General features: G+C 40.2%; 1 protein-coding gene across 1 annotated transcript in view; it reads left to right on the top strand.

Moving 5' to 3' along the window:
• Positions 1-21756, top strand: part of eif2a (eukaryotic translation initiation factor 2A) — a 33754-nt gene that overhangs the window by 9241 nt on the left and 2757 nt on the right. Inside the window, 7 exon segments of the mRNA NM_001127089.2 lie at positions 5292-5365; positions 5620-5764; positions 6538-6654; positions 7584-8155; positions 9183-9293; positions 20055-20171; positions 21124-21189. Of these exon segments, the coding sequence (NP_001120561.2) occupies positions 5292-5365; positions 5620-5764; positions 6538-6654; positions 7584-8155; positions 9183-9293; positions 20055-20171; positions 21124-21189 (1202 nt within the window).

Below are 21756 nucleotides of genomic sequence, written 5' to 3'. Positions count from 1 at the left end.
TGTCTTGCCCACGTAATATAGGCCACACGGGCAGGTGATGATATATACTATATAGGTAGACAAACATCCAAGTCTAGAATGTATTTTGAATCTTTTACCCGTGTGGGGATGTGGGAAATCTGGACCCGTTAGTAGGCACCTACAGGTCACGCAGTCTGGGCATTTATAGCGCCCCAACTTTTGTAGTGACGACAACCAGTTTTTCTGTTTATTACCACGGCCTTTGAAGTCCGTTTTCATCAGTAGGTCCTTTAAGCTGCCACCTCTCTTATAGCCCATCAAGGGTTTGTGGGCCTGGTGTAAGGTCAAAGATTCGTTTGGTTTACCATGGGCCAATTCCTATTAATACTGTTAGCCAAGGCATGAGAAGTAGGGGAAAACGTAGTAGTAAAGATAAGAGGTGTTTGCTCATTCTTAGGCTTGTGTGTGCTGTTCAGTAGAGAGTCCTGGTTGTGTACAAGGGCTCTCTCCAACTGAGTTAATAACATTTTCTCGGTGTAGCCCCGCTCTAGGAATCTGTTAAACATCTCTTGTAATTGGATCTTGGCAGTGTCCGTTGAGCTATTGTTCCTGATCACTCTTAGAAATTGGGAGTATGGGATGCCCCTGATTGTGGCTGGGGGGTGATGACTTGATGCATGTAGAATCGAGTTGCGATCCGTGGATTTCCTAAATAGTCTCGTGCCGAGCCCACCCTGGTCCTTGAAAATATTGAGGTCCAAAAAGTCAATGTTGTACCGGTGGTAGCTAATAGTCAATTTGATAGGGCATTCAAGATGGTTTAAGGATTTAGGAAATCCACGGATCGCAACTCGATTCTACATGCATCAAGTCATCACCCCCCAGCCACAATCAGGGGCATCCCATACTCCCAATTTCTAAGAGTGATCAGGAACAATAGCTCAACGGACACTGCCAAGATCCAATTACAAGAGATGTTTAACAGGACTCTCTACTGAACAGCACACACAAGCCTAAGAATGAGCAAACACCTCTTATCTTTACTACTACGTTTTCCCCTACTTCTCATGCCTTGGCTAACAGTATTAATAGGAATTGGCCCATGGTAAACCAAGACGAATCTTTGACCTTACACCAGGCCCACAAACCCTTGATGGGCTATAAGAGAGGTGGCAGCTTAAAGGATCTACTGATGAAAACGGACTTCAAAGGCCGTGGTAATAAACAGAAAAACTGGTTGTCGTCACTACAAAAGTTGGGGTGCTATAAATGCCCAGACTGCGTGACCTGTAGGTGCCTACTAACGGGTCCAGATTTCCCACATCCCCACACGGGTAAAAGATTCAAAATACGTTCTAGACTTGGATGTTTGTCTACCTATATAGTATATATCATCACCTGCCCGTGTGGCCTATATTACGTGGGCAAGACAGTGACTACTCTCAGGGAACGAATTGGCAATCACCGTTCGGCCATCAGCAAGGCCCTCAAAGAAGGCGAATCCGGTCAACCAGTTGCAAGACACTTCCTGTTGTTGCGGCATACTCTTCCCACATTTAAGTGCATGGCCATAGACTACCAGCCCCCCCTCGCGAGGGGTGGCAACAGGGACCTGGCTCTACTTCAACGAGAGTCCCGCTGGATTTATAAACTTGACTGTGTGGCCCCACGGGGCCTTAATGAGACTTTACCACTAAATTGCTTCATTTGAGCATATTGTTTGCTACATAGACTTTATTGTTATGTGATACTTTGTATTCCGTAACTTTCCCTCTACCTCTGTGTTTTTAAACGTTTTGACACATTGTTTAAATGCTTGAGAAACATTTGCAACTCCTTTTGTATCTATCTGGCCGGGCTTAATTTGAACTGTCATACATTGTAGCATTGTTCCCTTGTCTAAATATGGTGATCAGCTTCATGCCCTGGTCCTCTGTTATTTAACTTTGGTAGGGTAGCAGGTGTACCCTCCATACATGTATTTCCCACCCAGTTGATGAAGGTATGAGCCCTGCGCGGGGTTCCCCGTAATACCCTAGGTCACCCTATTTGCAAATGCGATCCCGGGGACTGGTGTTCTCCCCCTACCATTAAGGTGGTACCCTGCGTAGGGCCACAACTTCCTTGGCACCCCCAAGTGAGCAGTGTGAAATGGCTATACCGTATTTCCCGTTGGGATGCACGTCTACCTTTTATTTTAGTCGCCGCTCGATGCATGCACTAATATCTGGCCACACACTGTGGACCGTGATATCTATGTGTAGCTCTGGGCTGTGCTTCTAATTGGTCCGCTGGCTGACAAATGGCCCGTGCAGATTAAATAAGCGTTACGGTTACGAGCCAATACACACGGGACTTCTGGGTCCGCTCACCACTGGCGGGTTGCGTAGCAACCACTTGGAAGCGTATCGGGGGCGGCCGTTCCTGAGACTACGGGACTCCGGAGAAGCTGGGTACCTAGCCGGTAAGCGCTGTAACATTATGGGAAATCTGTACCTAGGTTAAAAAGACCAGAGGCTTTCTGTGATCACCTCCAATTGTTGCGCAATCCTGGCAGGGCGTCCTGACCAGGTAGCGCTATGGGACAATACATAACTCAGCATGTATGCCAATATGCCCCTTCAGTTGTGCCCACTGTGTTGCATACTGTTTGTGATCTCTGCCCATTTCAGTTTATTTGTAATTTTTATGTTCTGACACTTCCTCACTGTCAGGGGTTGCCTAGCAACAACTTGGCGCCCTTTTTGACTTAAATAGCGTTCACTATGCACTGTAACAATGCTGTCCCTGATGAAAGTTCCAGAAGGAACTGAAACGTCGGACTAAATGATCTCACCTTCTTCACCTAACTTGATGTCTCCTTTGCAAAAATTCCTGTGAGTGCCGTTTTGTTTGACTTTGATCTATATATATATATATATATATATATATATATATATATATATATATATATATATATATATATATATATATATATATATATATATATATATATATATATATATATATATATATATATATATATATATATATATATATATATATATATATATATATATATAATCTCTATCTCTATCTATCTCTATCAGTCCTGATGGTGTCTGCACTCCAAGGCTTTTAGTATTCTGTGGGGTGCACAGCCAAAATCTGAGTATTTAGCATGAAATAATCCATGGCCGGCACACCCTTAAAATTCAAAAAATTTTTTTATTGAAAACTCATTGTTTAAAAACCAACGTTTCGGTCCTCATTAGGACCTTTATCAAGGATAAAGGTCCTAATGAGGACCGAAACGTTGGTTTTTAAGCTATTTAAGTCAAAAAGGGCGCCAAGTTGTTGCTAGGCAACCCCTAACAGACAGTGAGGAAGTGTCAGAACATAAAAAAAAAATTTTTTTGAATTTTAAGGGTGTGCCGGCCATGGATTATTTCATGATATATATATATATATATATATATATATATATATATATATATATATATATATATATATATATATATATATATATATATGTGTGTGTATATATATATGTGTATATATATATGTGTATATATGTATATTTATATATACTATATCTGTATATACTCAGGTGGGTTGCTTGCATGTCTGCCATTCAAGGGAAAATCGATTGTAAGCTCTGCTTGATCTGTGACTCATTAAATCAATATTCTCTCTAATGCATTAAATACAGAATAATATTAATAGTATGGTATAGGGTGACAGTGTTATTTTGGAATTCTGTGCTAGGAATTAAACATTTTAGTGTATCTATACATATAGATCTTTATGTCACTAGTATGTGTAAACACATACTGTATAGTGAAAGGATAGGAAGGAGATTTCTTTTTGCAGGTAGCATCCAATGCCCACACACATTTACAAACTATTAACAGGAGCAGAGGAATTCCAGTATTCTGTAGGGTCATACTGCCACCTAGTGACAAAGACATGCATATATAAATGTTTAAACAAGAGTGTTAAAGTGGACAAATCCTTTGTTTTGTAAATAATCATTTTCTTTAGAGATCCCCTTGTTTAGTGCCTTAATTCTTAAGGTGGCCATACACGGACCGATTTTTTACTTACAAACGACCGATTCCCGAACAATCCGATGCTATCGTTAAGTTATCGTATAGTTGGTGGTGTACGAACGATCGTCGGCCCACTAAACGAGCCGACATTATCGTCCCCAAAATCGATCGGCCAGGTTTAAAAATTTTGGTCGTTTAACGATAAAATCTGCCAGTTGGTGTGAGTGTCAGACATTTGTCTTTCAACGATTGTTCTCTGCGCATGTCACGATTGCCAGCAGCGGAAGTCAACGACATTCGATCGTACGTAGATGTACGATCGTACGTATTTTACGATAATGATGCGACGAAATCTTTCCCGAATTATCGTTGCCCGTGGATGGCATATCGTATGGGAACTCGATCGCCATACGATCGTTTGTCGATATAATCGTTCATCGCACAACGAGCGAAATCGCCTCGTGTATGGCCACCTTTAGGCTAATAGCACAAGGGGCATTTGTCCACCAGTGTTTTATACTGAATGGCACCCCTGTCACCATTCTTAGTGTTACTGAATGGAAAGTGTTCTGGCTGATTCACATGCAGTAGTGACGGCAAAGGAGCTGTTTATTTAATAACATTAACATTTTTGTCAGGTAGATAGGGGTGTGTTGTGCTCTTTACTGTTTTCCTCTGATAGTACAGAATGGCCTATTTTAGCACATTTTCCAGTGGTCTTAATTTTTATTTTTTTATAACTTTAAAATTTCATTTTCCTTCCTTTTCAGACTCTTTCCATCCTTCAAATAAGACTTGTGGCAGATTAGTGTAGACTGTTGCCCTGTGTAATACTAAAAGTTAAGGTGATCTTTCCCTTTAAGGGTACTAGGACACTGCGTAATTGCAGATATTGTTTGCCTGAGAATTTTGTAGTCCTGTCGGCAGGTGACAAAACACCCAGAAAGCACCACCTCCATCTATGACAGTTACCTGGACCTGGGGTGCACTCACTGACCTTTTTCCTAACAGATTTGCTGCCAGGTGGTGACATTGTTGCAGCCCATTCTGGTTTGGCAGGGGTTTGAAAAGAAAGTGATAAAGTTATCAATATTGTTCTGCAATGGAAATGTAAAGCAATCAGCTGTAACAATGAGTTACATGTACAAAAGCTATGACAGCCAGGAACACTGTAATATTAATTATATTCATACACATTTGCCACGTTCATCTTTTCATCACCCAATAATGTCCATGTTACTTTTGTTTGTACTTTGTGTTGTACATTGTTAAATCAGTCTTCTTGTGTTTATTGAACAGATACCATTGCCAATAAATTACACTTACAGAAAGTAAGTGATTTTGAGTTGTCACCTGGAGAACATCCCTGCAAGGTTAGTTGTGTGTCTCTCTCTCTCTCTCTCTCTCTCTCTCTCTCTCTCTCTCTCTCTCTCTCTCTCTCTCTCTCTCTCTCTCTCTCTCTCTCTCTCTCTTATATATATATATATATATATATATATATATATATATATATATATATATGTATATATATATATGTATGTGTGTGTTTGTATATATATATATAATTTAATTTTTTTTAATATATATATATTTTTTTTTTTATAAAACATGGTTTCTGCTTCTTTAGGTAGCAGTTTATGTCCCTGGTAGTAAAGGGGCTCCATCTTTTGTGAGGCTGTACCAGTACCCAAACTTCTCAGGGCCACACTCTGCACTGGCCAATAAAAGCTTCTTTAAAGCAGACCGAGTAACTATGTTGTGGAATTCTAAAGGTAATTAGCAATGGGTTGTTGTTTTTGTGAATTGCTTTTATTGTTTGCTTAAAGCAACACTATGGGGGCCATTAACCAATGCTCAGATTCTTTTTTTTCCGATTCGGATTTTTTAATTCTAAAGGTCACAGAAAAAAAAGTCACAACTTTATCGAGATGTACTATGTGACACAACAGCTAAAATTAAAAATTCGACAATTCGCCAGCTAAAACTTGGCGATATCATGTAGAAGTAAGTGGCAGATGTCTCTTCCCTTCCCTAGAGGATTCTTTGCCAAATTTGGAAGGAAGGATACCCCTATTTGCTCATGGGGAAAAAGCTTTATCTGTGCATTCCATGCTTTTTGGAGGGGTGCTGATGCCTCCAAACAAGCAGGGTTTGCAATTGGAGGTGAACATACAAGATCTTAGTATTTTGATAGCCAGTATATTTCCACAAATTTATGGCCAGAAAAGACCCCCCCCCCCATCTGCCATATCTACTTATTCCTGCAGAATTGTGCTTACAGAATTCTGGTGTAATCTTATGTTATCAATCCAAGAAATACACTGCCAATTCAGATAATTTGCCTTTCACTTCTTGATGAGTAAAACTATATGCTGAGCTAGTAATACTTAATAAAAGGTAGAAAGACCAATCAAAAAAGCAAAAGAAACACTAAGAAGAGATAATGCAAAATGAAGTCATAGTGCATTTCCCTAACCCTAAAGAACAGTACGGTGGTAAAAACCCCCACATTTACCCACTTGCTTTTTGTGTTTCTGTGTAACAGCCACTGCAGTGTTGGTGACTGCCAGTACAGATGTGGACAAAACCGGGGCTTCTTACTATGGAGAACAGACACTGCACTACATTGCTGTAAATGGAGAAAGCGCTGTAGTGCAGCTGCGTAAGTATATTTTACCCTGCAGTGCGTTAACCCTTATTGCACTTACTGTTAGTAGAGGTCATTTAAATTGAGAAACTTTTACGTTCATTGAAGTTTAAAAATGCCTATAAAACTAAGGCCAATGCAGCATGTCACGTGTTCATGGCATGCACAAGGCTGATTTCAGTACATAGTTACAGTTCTCTTGCTGAAATTCCAAAGGCAGCTAATTGATGGTTAATGCCAGCAGAGAAAACACCACACGGTGGAATCATGCAGCTAACAACCCTCTCTAGTGTTTTCAAATAGTACATGTATGGGACCTGTTATCTAGAATGTTCGGGAACTCTAAAAAATAATTTCAATATGAATTAAACCCAATAGGATTGTTTTGTCTCCAATAAATGATAGTTATATCTTAGTTGGAATCACATACAAGGTACTATTTTATCATTACAGAGAAAAGTCATTTTTGAAAAATTAATAATTTGGTTATAGTGGAGTTTATGGGAGATGGCCTTTTTGTAATTTCCATATAATGGATCCTGTACTTGTATGTTGTACTCTCTAGATTATTTGTTGTACTCTCTGGATTTATCCCAGTATAGAGGCACTTTAAGAACAAAAACTGTTTTAGACAAGTTTAAAGGGGAGAGAAGTCTTTTTCCATGCCAGTAACCCCCATTTGTAAATTGATAGAAATATATAGTGCCAAAGGAACCTCTGCGCTAGGCAAGAAGCATGGCTAATTCCAGTGCCTGTCCAGGTAGAGTAACAGCTGCCCACATTCTTCAGTTATATTCAATATTTAACCTCAGTTAATCAGCTTCTCTTGCCATGGCCTAGTGCCCTGTGGCCTGCAGGGTTCTATCTTTACCTGCCTGCTGCAAGGGAAGGCCAAAGTTGTAATAATTAAAGTGTGAATTTATTGCTACTTTCTTTCCTCCCAGCAAAGAATGGCCCCATTTACGACGTAGCTTGGAACAAAAATGCCACAGAATTCTGTGTGGTTTATGGATTCATGCCAGCAAAAGCAACTGTATATAACCAGAAATGTGATCCAATATTTGACTTTGGAACTGGCCCTAGAAATGCTGTATTCTACAGCCCCCAAGGACACATACTGGTGCTTGCTGGATTTGGAAACTTGAGAGGACAAATGGAAGTATGGGATGTAAAGAACTATAAGTTAATATCCAAGCCAACAGCTTCAGACGCTACTTTTTTCTCCTGGTGCCCCAATGGGGAGCATATTATCACTGCCACATGTTCTCCAAGGTTACGTGTTGGAAACGGCTACAAGATTTGGCACTATACAGGCACACTGCTACACAAACATGATGTACCAGCCAATTCAGAGTTATGGCAAGTGTCCTGGCAGCCCTTTCTGGAAGGAGTCTTTCCAGCTAAAGCTATTGTTTACCAGGCAGTGCCAGGTGACCTGCCCACTCAGGAAACAAAGCCAGCTGAAGCCTACAGACCTCCCGCCTTAAGGAACAAGCCTGTGTCAAGCTACAAGCTGGTGAGTAACCCCCATGAGAGCACATGGAGTGTATGGTTTTATATTGGTGTATCTGTATTAGCTCTGTATTGAAGTAGGCCAATGTTTTCTGTGCCACTATTACAATTCGTAGGTAACACGGCCATTTGCAATTTGCTTTTAAGGAGGCTAACATTTGGCACATTTTCCTAGTGCAACAAGTTATGTCAACTGACCAGTTATGTGGTACACTCAAATGCATGGGGGTTGCTTTGCCCAGGGGCCCAGTGTGGCACTGACAGCATTTTCAGTATATTTTTGTGAAAAATGTCTTGTTTCCAAGGCTTTAGGGGGATTTGCTGCTGGTCTCATTAACCCCCTGACGCAGGCAAAGAATTTTGTATTCATGTTAATGGCAAGCAGGAGGGAAAGGGCATTTTGACTGTCACATTTGTCCCTGGGAGCTCTGCAACAGTTAAAACCTTGTTTGCCACAGGCACAACTGACCTAAGCTAAATTATTGCTATGGGTTACAGCACTGGTGAGTTTCGCAGAGTTGGCAATGAGTGCTTCACTTACTACCTTTGTAGAGGGAAGAAGCACACCAATATGCCGGCAATGCCTTTAACTCATTTATTGCAGAAACAAATAGCACAAGCTTTCCCCCCCGAAAGCTTGTGCTATATGTTTCTGCAATAAATGAGTTAAAGGCATAACCGACATATTGGTGTGCTTCTTCCCTCTACAAAGATACATGGAAAAGGCTTGGGAGCAGCTGAGGAAGTCAAGCACCCTCTGAGATTATGTATGTAAGTGGTCTGCCTGCCTTCCTAGATAGTGGCTTCGTTCCTAGGTCCTCTACTTTTTTTGTTTTGCCATTGACTGCCTTAAAGACAGTTTTGCATCCCGTTTATGTTAAAAATACTACGAACCTTTCTATTTTGTGGCATATGCCAATCTGACAATAGTGTTTTGGAGGTTCCTGGGCAATAAATATGAGAGAAGGGGCACCTGTGGCTCTCTAAAAATCTTTCCTTGCCATAATTTTTTTTTTTTATGTTTAATCCAGCATGAAGATGAACCACCCCAGACCATGAGGCCCCAATCAACAGAGAAGCCCATGTCCAAAACTGCCTTAAAGAACCAAAAGAAAAGAGAAGCAAAGAAAGCTGCAAAGCAGGTAGAACTTGCCTTTTCCCCAGTGGTCATTTATTTTTAAGGGGAACTTTTTAATCATTCCATCATGATTATTTATGGTGTACTTTGTGTGTCTAAAATACATTGTTTACCTAGCAAAAAAATCACTCTGGCATTTAAAATGTTATTTTTGAGTCAACAAATGTATTTTTACATTGTAACCTGTTGTTTATTCTACTACCATGATTTGGATTTCTTACTATTGAGTGCTATTCTGATACCTATTGGGAGCAGCTATCTTGCTCCCTTCCCATTGTTCTGCTGATTGGCTGCTGGGAGGGGGTTGATATCACTCCAACTTGCAGCGCAGCAGTAAAGTGTGACTGAAGTTTATCAGAGCACAGGTCACATGGCTGTGGCACCCTGGGAAATTAAGAATATGGCTATCCCCATGTTAAGTTTCAAAATTAAATATAAAAAATCTGTTTGCACTTTTAATTTAAATGCAGGATTCTGCTGGAGAAGCTCTATTAACTGATGCTTTTTGATCCCTTGACAGTATTTCTTTAACCCTTTAAGTGCCAAGGGACGTAGATTCTACGTCCCAGGTACCAAGGGACCAAAGTGCCATGGGACGTAGAATCTACGTCCAATGGCACTGTCGGCTTTACAAGCGCTGCGCTCGCTTTTAAAGCAGCGCAGCGCTTGTAAAGCCTGCACAACCCCCTAGGCAACGAGCGAATGAACACATACTCACGGATCCGGTCCCCGAGCCGCACCGATCCGGTCCCTCAGCCAATGACAGCAGTGGACACGCATTGATGACGTGTCCACTGCTGTCCCTTTAAATGTCGCCGCCCCCGCGTCGCCTCTTCACTCCTGCTGAGCACATGTGACTGCTGGAGCCCCCCTGCTGCCTTCCTGCTGCCTTCCTGCTGGATTGGTCGCCCTGATTGCCTGCCTGCATTGTGTGAGCTGAACTACAACTCTCTAACCACTGTTTATTTTGCTTATTTCTATCTCAACTGTCTAAAAATTTTTTTTTTTTTTTTTCCATTTCTTCTTCTATCTTTGTCATTATTACACTTTTACACACATACACACTTATTTACAACTTTCCCAAGCACACACAGACACTTACACACACACTTACACTTAGAAAAAAAAAAAAAAAAAAAAAATCTTTCTTTCTTTTCTTTCTTTCTTTGCTTTCTTTGGCAGTCTTTTTTTTTACTAAAACTTTATTTCTGATCTTGCTCTATAATTATCTGATTTATTTGGTTGCATTTTAGTGTTTTTTTGGCATTTTCATAATTGATTTCTGTTTTTGAATTATTCTATTGCACTGTAACTTTTTTATTGCTATTGGGTGCTGAATTTGCAGTGACGTTGGTGGATCCAGGGCTCTGGCCACTGATTTCATTGCAATAATTGTTCTTCTGTTGGTTTGAGTGGTTTTATTTGAATTTACTGATTTTATGGTGTTTTATCTTTGCATTGTTCTTTATTGTGTATTTAGTGCCCCTAAAAGGTTGCTTTTGCAGTGACGTTGGTGGATCCAGGGCTCTGGCCACTGATTTCATTGCAATAATTGTTCTTCTGTTGGTTTGAGTGGTTTTATTTGAATTTACTGATTTTATGGTGTTTTATCTTTGCATTGTTCTTTATTGTGTATTTAGTGCCCCTAAAAGGTTGCTTTTGCAGTGACGTTGGTGGATCCAGGGCTCTGACCACCGATTTCATTGCAATTATTGTTCTTTTGTAGGTTTGGGTGGTTTTATTTGAATTTACTGATTTTATGGTGTTTTATCTTTGCATTGTTCTTTATTGTGTATTTAGTGCCCCTAAAAGGTTGCTTTTGCAGTGACGTTGGTGGATCCAGGGCTCTGACCACCGATTTCATTGCAATTATTGTTCTTTTGTTGGTTTGGGTGGTTTTATTTGAATTTACTGATTTTATGGTGTTTTATCTTTGCATTGTTCTTTATTGTGTATTTAGTGCCCCTAAAAGGTTGCTTTTGCAGTGACATTGGTGGATCCAGGGCTCTGACCACCGATTTCATTGTAATTATTGTTCTTTGATTGCTTTTAGTGGTTTTATTCCATTTGGTTTCAGTTGTTCTAGAAAGATCCAGAGGTGCTAAGTTCAGATTGTTCTAGTAGTTTCTATTGCCAAAGGTTAACTCCTGGTCATCCCTTGCTGGCTTGAGTTTATCAAAAGGTTACAGTGAGGTTTTTTTTTTCTAGCTTCTCCTATTACAAGTGCTGTCTTGCTTGCTGCTTTTTTTTTTTTTTTTTTTTTTTTGCTTGCTTGTTTTCACTTTGCCTGCTGATTGCTAGATTTGCAGTTGTCGGTATATTTCTGGCACAATGGCCAAACGGTTTTACAGCACCGAGGAAGCTGCTAGGTATTGCATGGACTCCAGCTCAGAAGAATTTAGCGATTCTGGGTCTGAGTATGTTCCATCTGACCACTCTACTGAGGAATCAGAGATAGACGATAGTGACACGGTTAGCGCAGAGGTTAGTAGTGGTGGCACGCTTACTGCTGAAGAGGCAGAGGCTGGTGGTAGTGCCCAAGATGTACCCATGGAAGTAGAAGAGGGTGAGGGTAGCACTGATGCAGCAGTTGGAGAGCCTGCGTGGGGGCCTCCCTGTAATTATGTCCCTGAAATTCCCCCTTTCACTGCAGTCCCTGGCCTCAGTGTGGACACCACTAATTTTGAAATTATAGATTTTTTTAATCTCTATATTACAGAGGCCATCCTACAGGACATGGTCCGTTACACAAATTTGTATGCTGAGCAGTATCTTGCCAGCAACCCTTTACCGGGTTTTTCAAGAGCCCAGGCATGGTATCCCACAAATATAAACGAAATAAAAAGATTCCTGGCTCTTACATTGGCAATGGGACTCGTAGAACGTAATTCTTTAGCTTCCTACTGGGATACCAATACAGTCCTTTCCATCCCTCTTTTTTCAGCCGTTATGCCAAGAAACCGTTATCAAATTTTATTGCGGTTTCTTCACTTTAACGACAACACAACGGCTGTTGCCCCTAATGAGCCCGGTTATGACAGGCTTTATAAATTGAGGCCCCTTATAGATAGCCTGTCTCAGCGCTTCGCAGAGGTTTACACCCCCTCCCAAAATGTCTGTGTTGATGAGTCCCTTTTGCTCTTCAAAGGGCGCCTAAAATTTCGCCAATATATCCCAAGTAAGCGTTCTCGCTATGGGATGAAATTTTACAAACTCTGTGAAAGCAGCACGGGCTACACTAGTTATTTCATGCTGTATGAGGGAAAGGACACTAATTTGGACCCCCCCGGTTGTCCCACTGACTTGACTACCAGTGGTAAAATTGTTTGGGAGCTCATAACTCCACTGCTGGGCCGAGGTTACCACTTATACGTGGATAACTTTTACACAAGCATCCCTTTATTTAGAGCCCTAAATTCTTTGGACACCCCAGCCTGCGGCACAGTCAACCGTAACCGCAAAGGACTGCCCAGGGAATTGCTGGATAAGAAACTGAAGCGTGGAGAAGTACATGCTCTAAGAAGCAATGAGCTCTTGGCCATAAAATATTCAGACACCAAAGTTGTTTTTATGCTTACTACTATCCACGATGAGACCATGATTGTCCAACACAGAAGTGGCGGTAGGCCCTCAAAAACAAAGCCACTGTGTAGTAAAGAATATAGTAAGCATATGGGTGGTGTTGATAAATCCGACCAAATACAACATTATTATAATGCCACCCGAAAAACCAGGGCCTGGTACAAAAAAGCAGCAATTTATATGATCCAAATGGCCCTTTATAATTCTTATGTCGTTTACAAGGCGGCAGTACCAGGCCCCAGATTGTCTTATTACAATTATTTGCTGCAGTTGCTCCCTTCCTTGTTGTTTGGTGATGTAGAGGAGGTTCCTGACATGCCAGGTAATGACAATGTTGCCCGAATGGTGGGTAAGCATTTTATAGCACAAATTCCACCAACACCTAAAAAAACATATGCCCAGAGAAAATGTAAGGTTTGCCGTTCCAAGGGTGTTAGGCGAGATGTCCGGTATTATTGTCCCAAGTGTCCTAGCAAGCCTGCTTTGTGTTTCCACCCATGTTTTGAAGTGTACCATACTGTGGTACACTATGAGAGGACTTGAATTTTGTGTTTTTATAGGTAGGTTATGGTTCTCTGGGTTTGTTGGTGGAATAAGGATTTAGCATATCAGAATAGTGAACTTGGCATGTTCTAGGTTTTTATGCACAAGGTTTCAGGACTCCAAACTTAGCTGTGCTGGCAAAGTGACGCTGTTTTTTATTTATTGAGTTTATCTATTCTGGCAGGTCCGTACTTTACTTATAACTAGGTTATAGATATATGTGATGAAAAGTTTGGTAAGGTGTGTCATATTGGCAAAAGTGTTGTTTTTTTTTTAGTAAAGTAGGGATTTATGGTGTGTGATTTTGTTTTTTGCACAGGTTGTCAGAAAAACAAAGTGTGCTTGTAGCTTGTGGTTGTTTAGACTTGTTCTTGGGCATTCAGATTTTTGTGTTTGAGCTATGGTTATTCAGGCTAGTTGCAGTGTTTCTTTGGTTATGGGGTAGGACTTATATTGTGCTGTTGGTATAGCGAACTGAGGTGCTGGGTGACTGACAGGGCGCATGATAAAACTTGTGGTGTGTGATGAATCAATGAGATGTTTTTATCTCTAAAGCTGATGCCACAAGTCCTTTTACTGGCACCTCAAAAGCTTGCCTGTCAGCGCAGTTATCTGTGCATAGTTTTGTATATTACTTTGCATTTCTGGGCAGCATTTAACTACTGTAAGTGTAGGCCTTGAGTTTTTTGCAAAGGTTCTTGAGCACAGGATGACAGATACATTATGGTTTTTTGTGCTTGTAGTACAAATTGAATATCTACTGTATGTTCTGGTTAGGTTACACAAGTTGCAGTGGCTCTCTAAATATAAAAACTTTGCGTAATACTGGTGTGCCACTGGTGACTGCTGCACGGCACGTAATGGTGCACATAATTTTATCTCTGATGCTAATGCCCCAAGCTTTATTGTTGGCACCTAAATTCCTAACCTTTAGTGCAACTTCTAAGGACATTTGCATCATTTATGGGCCAAATTACTATGGATTTTTTGGCAAATATCCTTCTAAATGTGGTGCAGATTTTGTCATTTCTAAAGTAGTGTAGGAAGAAGCAAAAAACTGGTATCATAACACCACAGGAAAGATGGAACTCAAATCAAAGATGCTCCACAAAACAGAAATAGGTGAGTAAAGTACAATTTAGGGGTTTATTTGGGGGGGGGGGTAAAGTAAAAAACTGCAAGGGGTGCATAGAGTGCATTTTCAGGTTTGGCGGCCATGTACTTATGTGCAACCAGACATATGGGGTGTAATTTTATTCAGGGTAACTTGCTAATTGATACTGAGCAAGTTTTTTGATAGTTGCCGTTGAGATTTTGGGGAGAAATCTAACTTTATATTTTTTTCAGACCAAGAATGGTGTCTCTAAATAGCTGAAGTTGTCTATTTTTAATCAATGTATAGTTTATATGGGTTTTTTTACAGTTAAGGGGCAATTTTGTCTGAAAAACTTTGAGATGTGCACATAAATTGCAGCCCCATTATTATGCATTGCCCCTGTTTTGGGGCATTTGGTGGCCACGTCTTTATGTGCACCCATACATATGGGGTATCGTTTTATTCAGGGGAACTTGCAGATTGATGTTTAGTAAGTTTTTGGTAGTTGCTATAGAGATTTTGGGGAGAAATCTAGGTTTGTATCTGTTTTTTCCTTGATTTCTGACCAAAGCACCGACTTCTGCAAGGGACTGCGGCCGCAATTTTCCATGTAGAAAGAGGAGAGTGGCGTCTCTGAATAGCTGATGGTGTGCACTTTTCAGAAATATATAGTTTGTGGGGGTTATTTTACAGGTATGGGGGGTTAACACTGAAAAACTGCAGGAAGTGCACATAGAGCTCAGTGAAATTGCCCTTTTGCATTGCCCCTGTTTTGGGGCATTTGGTGGCCACGTCTTTATGTGCACCCATACATATGGGGTATCGTTTTATTCAGGGGAACTTGCAAATTGATATTTAGTAAGTTTTTGGTAGTTGCCATAGAGATTTTGGGGAGAAATCTAGGTTTGTATCTGTTTTTTCCTTGATTTCTGACCAAAGCGCTGACTTCTGCAAGGGACTGCGGCCGCAATTTTCCATGTAGAAAGAGGAGAGTGGCGTCTCTGAATAGCTAATGGTGTGCACTTTTCAGAAATATATAGTTTGTGGGGGTTTTTTTACAGGTATGGGGGGTTAACACTGAAAAACTGCAGGAAGTGCACATAGAGCGCAGCCCCCAAAATTTCAACTGAAATTGCCCTTTTGCATTGCCCCTGTTTTGGGGCATTTGGTGGCCACGTCTTTATGTGCACCCATACATAGGGGGTATCGTTTTATTCAGGGGAACTTGCAGATTGATGTTTAGTAAGTTTTTGGTAGTTGCCATAGAGATTTTGGGGAGAAATCTAGGTTTGTATCTGTTTTTTCCTTGATTTCTGACCAAAGCGCTGACTTCTGCAAGGGACTGCGGCCGCAATTTTCCATGTAGAAAGAGGAGAGTGGCGTCTCTGAATAGCTAATGGTGTGCACTTTTCAGAAATATATAGTTTGTGGGGTTTTTTTTACAGGTATGGGGGGTTAACACTGAAAAACTGCAGGAAGTGCACATAGAGCGCAGCCCCCAAAATTTCAACTGAAATTGCCCTTTTGCATTGCCCCTGTTTTGGGGCATTTGGTGGCCACGTCTTTATGTGCACCCATACATAGGGGGTATCGTTTTATTCAGGGGAACTTGCAGATTGATGTTTAGTAAGTTTTTGGTAGTTGCCATGGAGATTTTGGGGAGAAATCTAGGTTTGTATCTGTTTTTTCCTTGATTTCTGACCAAAGCGCTGACTTCTGCAAGGGACTGCGGCCGCAATTTTCCATGTAGAAAGAGGAGAGTGGCGTCTCTGAATAGCTAATGGTGTGCACTTTTCAGAAATATATAGTTTGTGAGGGTTATTTCACAATTAGGGGGGATTAACACTGAAAAACTGCAGGTAGTGCACATAGAGCGCAGCCCCCAAAATTTCTACTGAAATTGCCCTTTTGCATTGCCTCTGTTTTGGGGCATTTGGTGGCCACGTCTTTATGTGCACCCATACATATGGGGTATCGTTTTATTCAGGGGAACTTGCAGATTGATGTTTAGTAAGTTTTTGGTAGTTGCCATAGAGATTTTGGGGAGAAATCTAGGTTTGTATCTGTTTTTTCCTTGATTTCTGACCAAAGCGCTGACTTCTGCAAGGAACTACGGCCACAATTTTCCATGTAGAAAGAGGAGAGTGGCGTCTCTGAATAGCTGAAGGTGTGCACTTTTCAGAAATATATAGTTTGTGAGGGTTATTTCACAATTAGGGGGGGTTAACACTGAAAAACTGCAGGTAGTGCACATAGAGCGCAGCCCCCAAAATTTCAACTGAAATTGCCCTTATGCATTGCCCCTGTTTTGGGGCATTTGGTGGCCACGTCTTTATGTGCACCCATACATATGGGGTATCGTTTTATTCAGGGGAACTTGCAGATTGATGTTTAGTAAGTTTTTGGTAGTTGCCATGGAGATTTTGGGGAGAAATCTAGGTTTTTTATCTGGTTTTTCCTTGATTTCTGACCAAAGCGCTGACTTCTGCAAGGGACTGCGGCCACAATTTTCCATGTAGAAAGAGAAGAGTGGTGTCTCTGAATAGCTGAAGGTGTGCACTTTTCAGAAATATATAGTTTGTGAGGGTTATTTCACAATTAGGGGGGGTTAACACTGAAAAACTGCAGGTAGTGCACATAGAGCGCAGCCCCCAAAATTTCTACTGAAATTGCCCTTTTGCATTGCCTCTGTTTTGGGGCATTTGGTGGCCACGTCTTTATGTGCACCCATACATATGGGGTATCGTTTTATTCAGGGGAACTTGCAGATTGATGTTTAGTAAGTTTTTGGTAGTTGCCATAGAGATTTTGGGGAGAAATCTAGGTTTGTATCTGTTTTTTCCTTGATTTCTGACCAAAGCGCTGACTTCTGCAAGGAACTACGGCCACAATTTTCCATGTAGAAAGAGGAGAGTGGCGTCTCTGAATAGCTGAAGGTGTGCACTTTTCAGAAATATATAGTTTGTGAGGGTTATTTCACAATTAGGGGGGGTTAACACTGAAAAACTGCAGGTAGTGCACATAGAGCGCAGCCCCCAAAATTTCAACTGAAATTGCCCTTATGCATTGCCCCTGTTTTGGGGCATTTGGTGGCCACGTCTTTATGTGCACCCATACATATGGGGTATCGTTTTATTCAGGGGAACTTGCAGATTGATGTTTAGTAAGTTTTTGGTAGTTGCCATGGAGATTTTGGGGAGAAATCTAGGTTTTTTATCTGGTTTTTCCTTGATTTCTGACCAAAGCGCTGACTTCTGCAAGGGACTGCGGCCACAATTTTCCATGTAGAAAGAGAAGAGTGGTGTCTCTGAATAGCTGAAGGTGTGCACTTTTCAGAAATATATAGTTTGTGGGGGTTATTTCACAGGTAGGGGGGTTAACACTGAAAAACTGCAGGAAGTGCATATAGAGCGCAGCCCCCACATTTTTAGCTGTAATTGCCCTTGTGCATTGCCCCTGCTTTGGAGTGTTTGGTGCCCATGTCTTTATGTGCACCCATACATATGGGGCATCATTTTATTCAGGAGAAGTTTGTCTTTCAAATATGCCTTTGTTAGAAAATTTTTATGAGATTTTTTTTTGTCAAATCCACATTTGATCATGCGTCCAAGTTTACGTTTTAGAAAAAAAAAAAAATGTCATAAAAAGTTCCAAATTTCACAATGCACTGACAAAAGGTATTTGGCTTTTGAGTGAAAACTACATTGCACCTAGAAACCTGAAGGTCTGTAGTTTCTAAAGATACCAAACATGAGGGGATATTTTAGATTTACATATAAGTTATGCTGCATTAACTGTTACAAGCGCTTTTCTGCTTTGTTCTGGTGTGATATTGTACAAAGTATTGCTTTAGTTTGGGGGTTACTTCTGGACAGGAACTGTGGGGTACCACCACATATTTGGTATCGTTGGACTTGGGAGTATCAGGGCTTTTACAAACAACAAAAAAAAGTGTGTAAAATTAACTTTTCTATGGAAAAAAAACTCAAAATATACAGAAATTTTTCATAATTTTATTTTTTTTTTACATATTTCACCCAAAATACACATCATATCTCCAGAAAAGTTCTAAAATTTGGTATGTATGTCGAAGCCCAATTAGTGACGAAAAAAACGATATATAATTTCCCTAGTTTCATGGAGGTTTTTCTACCAAAAAACATTGTTAAAGTGGAATGAGTACAAAATGCTTAAAAAACGTCTGGCACTGGGGGGAACCGAAATGACGAATTCGGCTGGCACTTAAAGGGTTAAGTAATTTAAAGAATTTTCTGTAGGTTTTTATTATTTATTATACTTAAATTATTAGAATTCTTATTCTGTTCTCACCTATCTGATAGTCATGATCACTGAACCCCAGCTACCAAAAAACAGACAGGGTTCAATATGTCAATATTTTTTTTTTTTTTTTTACTGATTATCTGTCTTTGCAGGCCCTCTCCTAATCTACTTCTGTTCTGACTTCCAAACTTTTTCCTGGTTGCTTCTGTAATTGGGTCCTAGCGACCAGACAGTTCAGTTAAAGTTTTTTTATAAAAAAATATAAATATTTAAAATATAACAATGTTTGGTTGTAAAATAATAGTCATGTGATATAGGGAAAAGGAATATCACTTCTGAAAAATAGTGCTAACAACCAAGTCTGTGCGTTACCCTGAGCACTTTTCATCCGCAGTAGTTTGTGCCTATGGCTGACTATTTGTATGCAGCAGGCACGCAGTCTGTCTCCCCCTTATGCTTTTTCCTTCACTGTAGGTTGCCTGGCACTACTTTTCCACCCAAAAACAGTTTTTTGCGTAATAATTTGAAGCAACTTTGAAATGCACATTACATGCATTAAACATTTTCGGTGGTTGAAAAGTTATTAGTAAATGTAATTGATATTAAATGCAACATTTGTGCATGTCTTTCTGTTCTCTAACTAAACCAGTTCCCTCCAGGTCTGTTTTTGAACTGGCTTCCAACACTAATGAGTGCAGAGACTGTTTACAGCCAGGCAGATATTTACAGCCAGGCAGATATTTACAGCCAGGCAGATATTTACAGCCAGGCAGATATTGCTTTCAATGTCAACTGAATTTACAAATAACTTTAAATCAATTTATAATTTTATAATTAATGCATATGCTTCTATATAGTAATGCCAGGCTTGCTTATTTTAAGTACGACAAAGGTAAAACAATACATTGGCATTTTTGAGGGGAATATAAAACATAACTACATATGACTGATATTTTTTCCTATTGATTTGCTGGAATAATGAAGCACTCTGGTGCTACAATTGTAATATAATAAACTTTGCAAAAGTTTGCTACTGGTCTAGTCACACTCGCCCAACAGCATATATTTGCCAGCTGATTAAAAACCATTGTGATTGGTTGCTGTGTGTGAGTACACCTGGGCAAACTTTGTGCCATTTATTTCATTACTCTGTAAGACTTGTTCTTACTAAGAATTGATTATAGGCATCATTAGGCAGCAAGCACATCTTGTTTTATGCAATGCAAATACATTTTCCTGTGGTCTAATCTATCTGTTATGTAGGAATCCAAGGTGGATGAACCTGCTGAGCCAGATTTAAAAAGTGATCAGAATAATACTCCAGCTTCAGTGACTACAGGAGATCCTGAAACCGACAAAAAGATAAAGAACCTGAAAAAGGTAAAAAAACTTTTTTACATTATGACCCCCTCCCCCTCTTCTGTAGAAAGTTAAGCCATGTTTGTTAGTTCAAATTTGGCAAGTGTACTAATTAGAATTTGTTAGGTAAAGATCCATGCATATCAGGCTTTCTTGTTGTGCTGTTTAGGGATTATAATTCCACATGATGGCTGCATTAAGATGCATCTTGGGTCAGGCACCCAAACTGATACTAGAATCTTAGCTAACACCTTCATAGAAGTAGAGGGTAACTGCACAAGGAACATATTTATTTGGGCACTTGATCTCTATATAGATAAAGCAGTGCTAGATACAATGGCATCCAACGTATATAGAGCACTGGGAGGGAGCTTCCGGTACAGGCAGCTATATTGGTTGGCGCGCATAATAAGCAGATCTCCCTGCTCACTTACTGTGTGTCTGACATAAGAGCGGTGGATGTAAATCATCACCCTCTGACGTCACACTTGCATAAGCAAGTTGTGACACACTCATTATTCACAAGTGTGTGCCCCAACATGGCTGCCTGCACCGGGGGCTCTCTCCCGGTGCAGGTAGCCCAGCGCTGGCAGGGGCAGTTTTGTTTTTTTTTATTTTTTTAAACTATTGTTTCCCCTGTCTGGAGTGTGAGCTCTATTAGCCCGAACCTCTGGGTGATAGGTGCCCTTAAATAAGAAGCGCATGAGAGGTGATATTTAAGGCTGTCACCAGCAAGGTTATAACTTCATGCTAAATCATAAACGCCACCATGACAAAAAAATGGGAAAATAATATACTTTTCTCATTTTAACATTTACATTATTCAGAAACCGATGCTGTGGCCCTTGAGAGCAATACTCTTTTGGTTTTCTGTAATACATTTTACTAGTAGAGTATATCCTGTCTTATGAAACCTTTGTGGTTTAGTAATTTTGTTGGTAACAAACAGACTTCTACCATCTTGTTGTAACAGAAGCTGAAAGCAATTGAACAACTGAAGGAGCTGCAAGCATCTGGCAAAGCACTTGAAAAGAATCAGGTAAAATCTGATTTTCAGCCTATATACAGGTCCTTTTCAAAAAATTAGCATATTGTGATAAAGTTCATTATTTTCTGTAATGTACTGATAAACATTAGACTTTCATATATTTTAGATTCATTACACACAACTGAAGTAGTTCAAGCCTTTTCTTGTTTTAATATTGATGATTGTGGCATACAGCTCATGAAAACCCAAAATTCCTATCTCAAAAAATTAGCATATCATGAAAAGGTTCTCTAAACGAGCTATTAACCTAATCATCTGAATCAACTAATTAACTCTAAAAACCTTAAAAAGATTCCTGAGGCTTTTAGAAACTCCCAGCCTGGTTCATTACTCAAAACCGCAATCATGGGTAAGACTGCCAACCTGACTGCTGTCCAGAAGGCCATCATTGACACCCTCAAGCAAGAGGGTAAGACACAGAAAGAAATTTCTGAACAAATAGGCTGTTCCCAGAGTGCTGTATCAAGGCACCTCAGTGGGAAGTCTGTGGGAAGGAAAAAGTGTGGCAGAAAACGCTGCACAACGAGAAGAGGTGACTGGGCCCTGAGGAAGATTGTG

The sequence above is a fragment of the Xenopus tropicalis genome, chromosome 5 (assembly GCF_000004195.4).
Source record: "Xenopus tropicalis strain Nigerian chromosome 5, UCB_Xtro_10.0, whole genome shotgun sequence".
Taxonomy (NCBI): Eukaryota; Metazoa; Chordata; class Amphibia; order Anura; family Pipidae; genus Xenopus; species Xenopus tropicalis.
The sequence above is the reverse complement of the archived record's forward strand: the minus strand, read 5'-3'. Positions and strand labels throughout refer to the sequence as shown.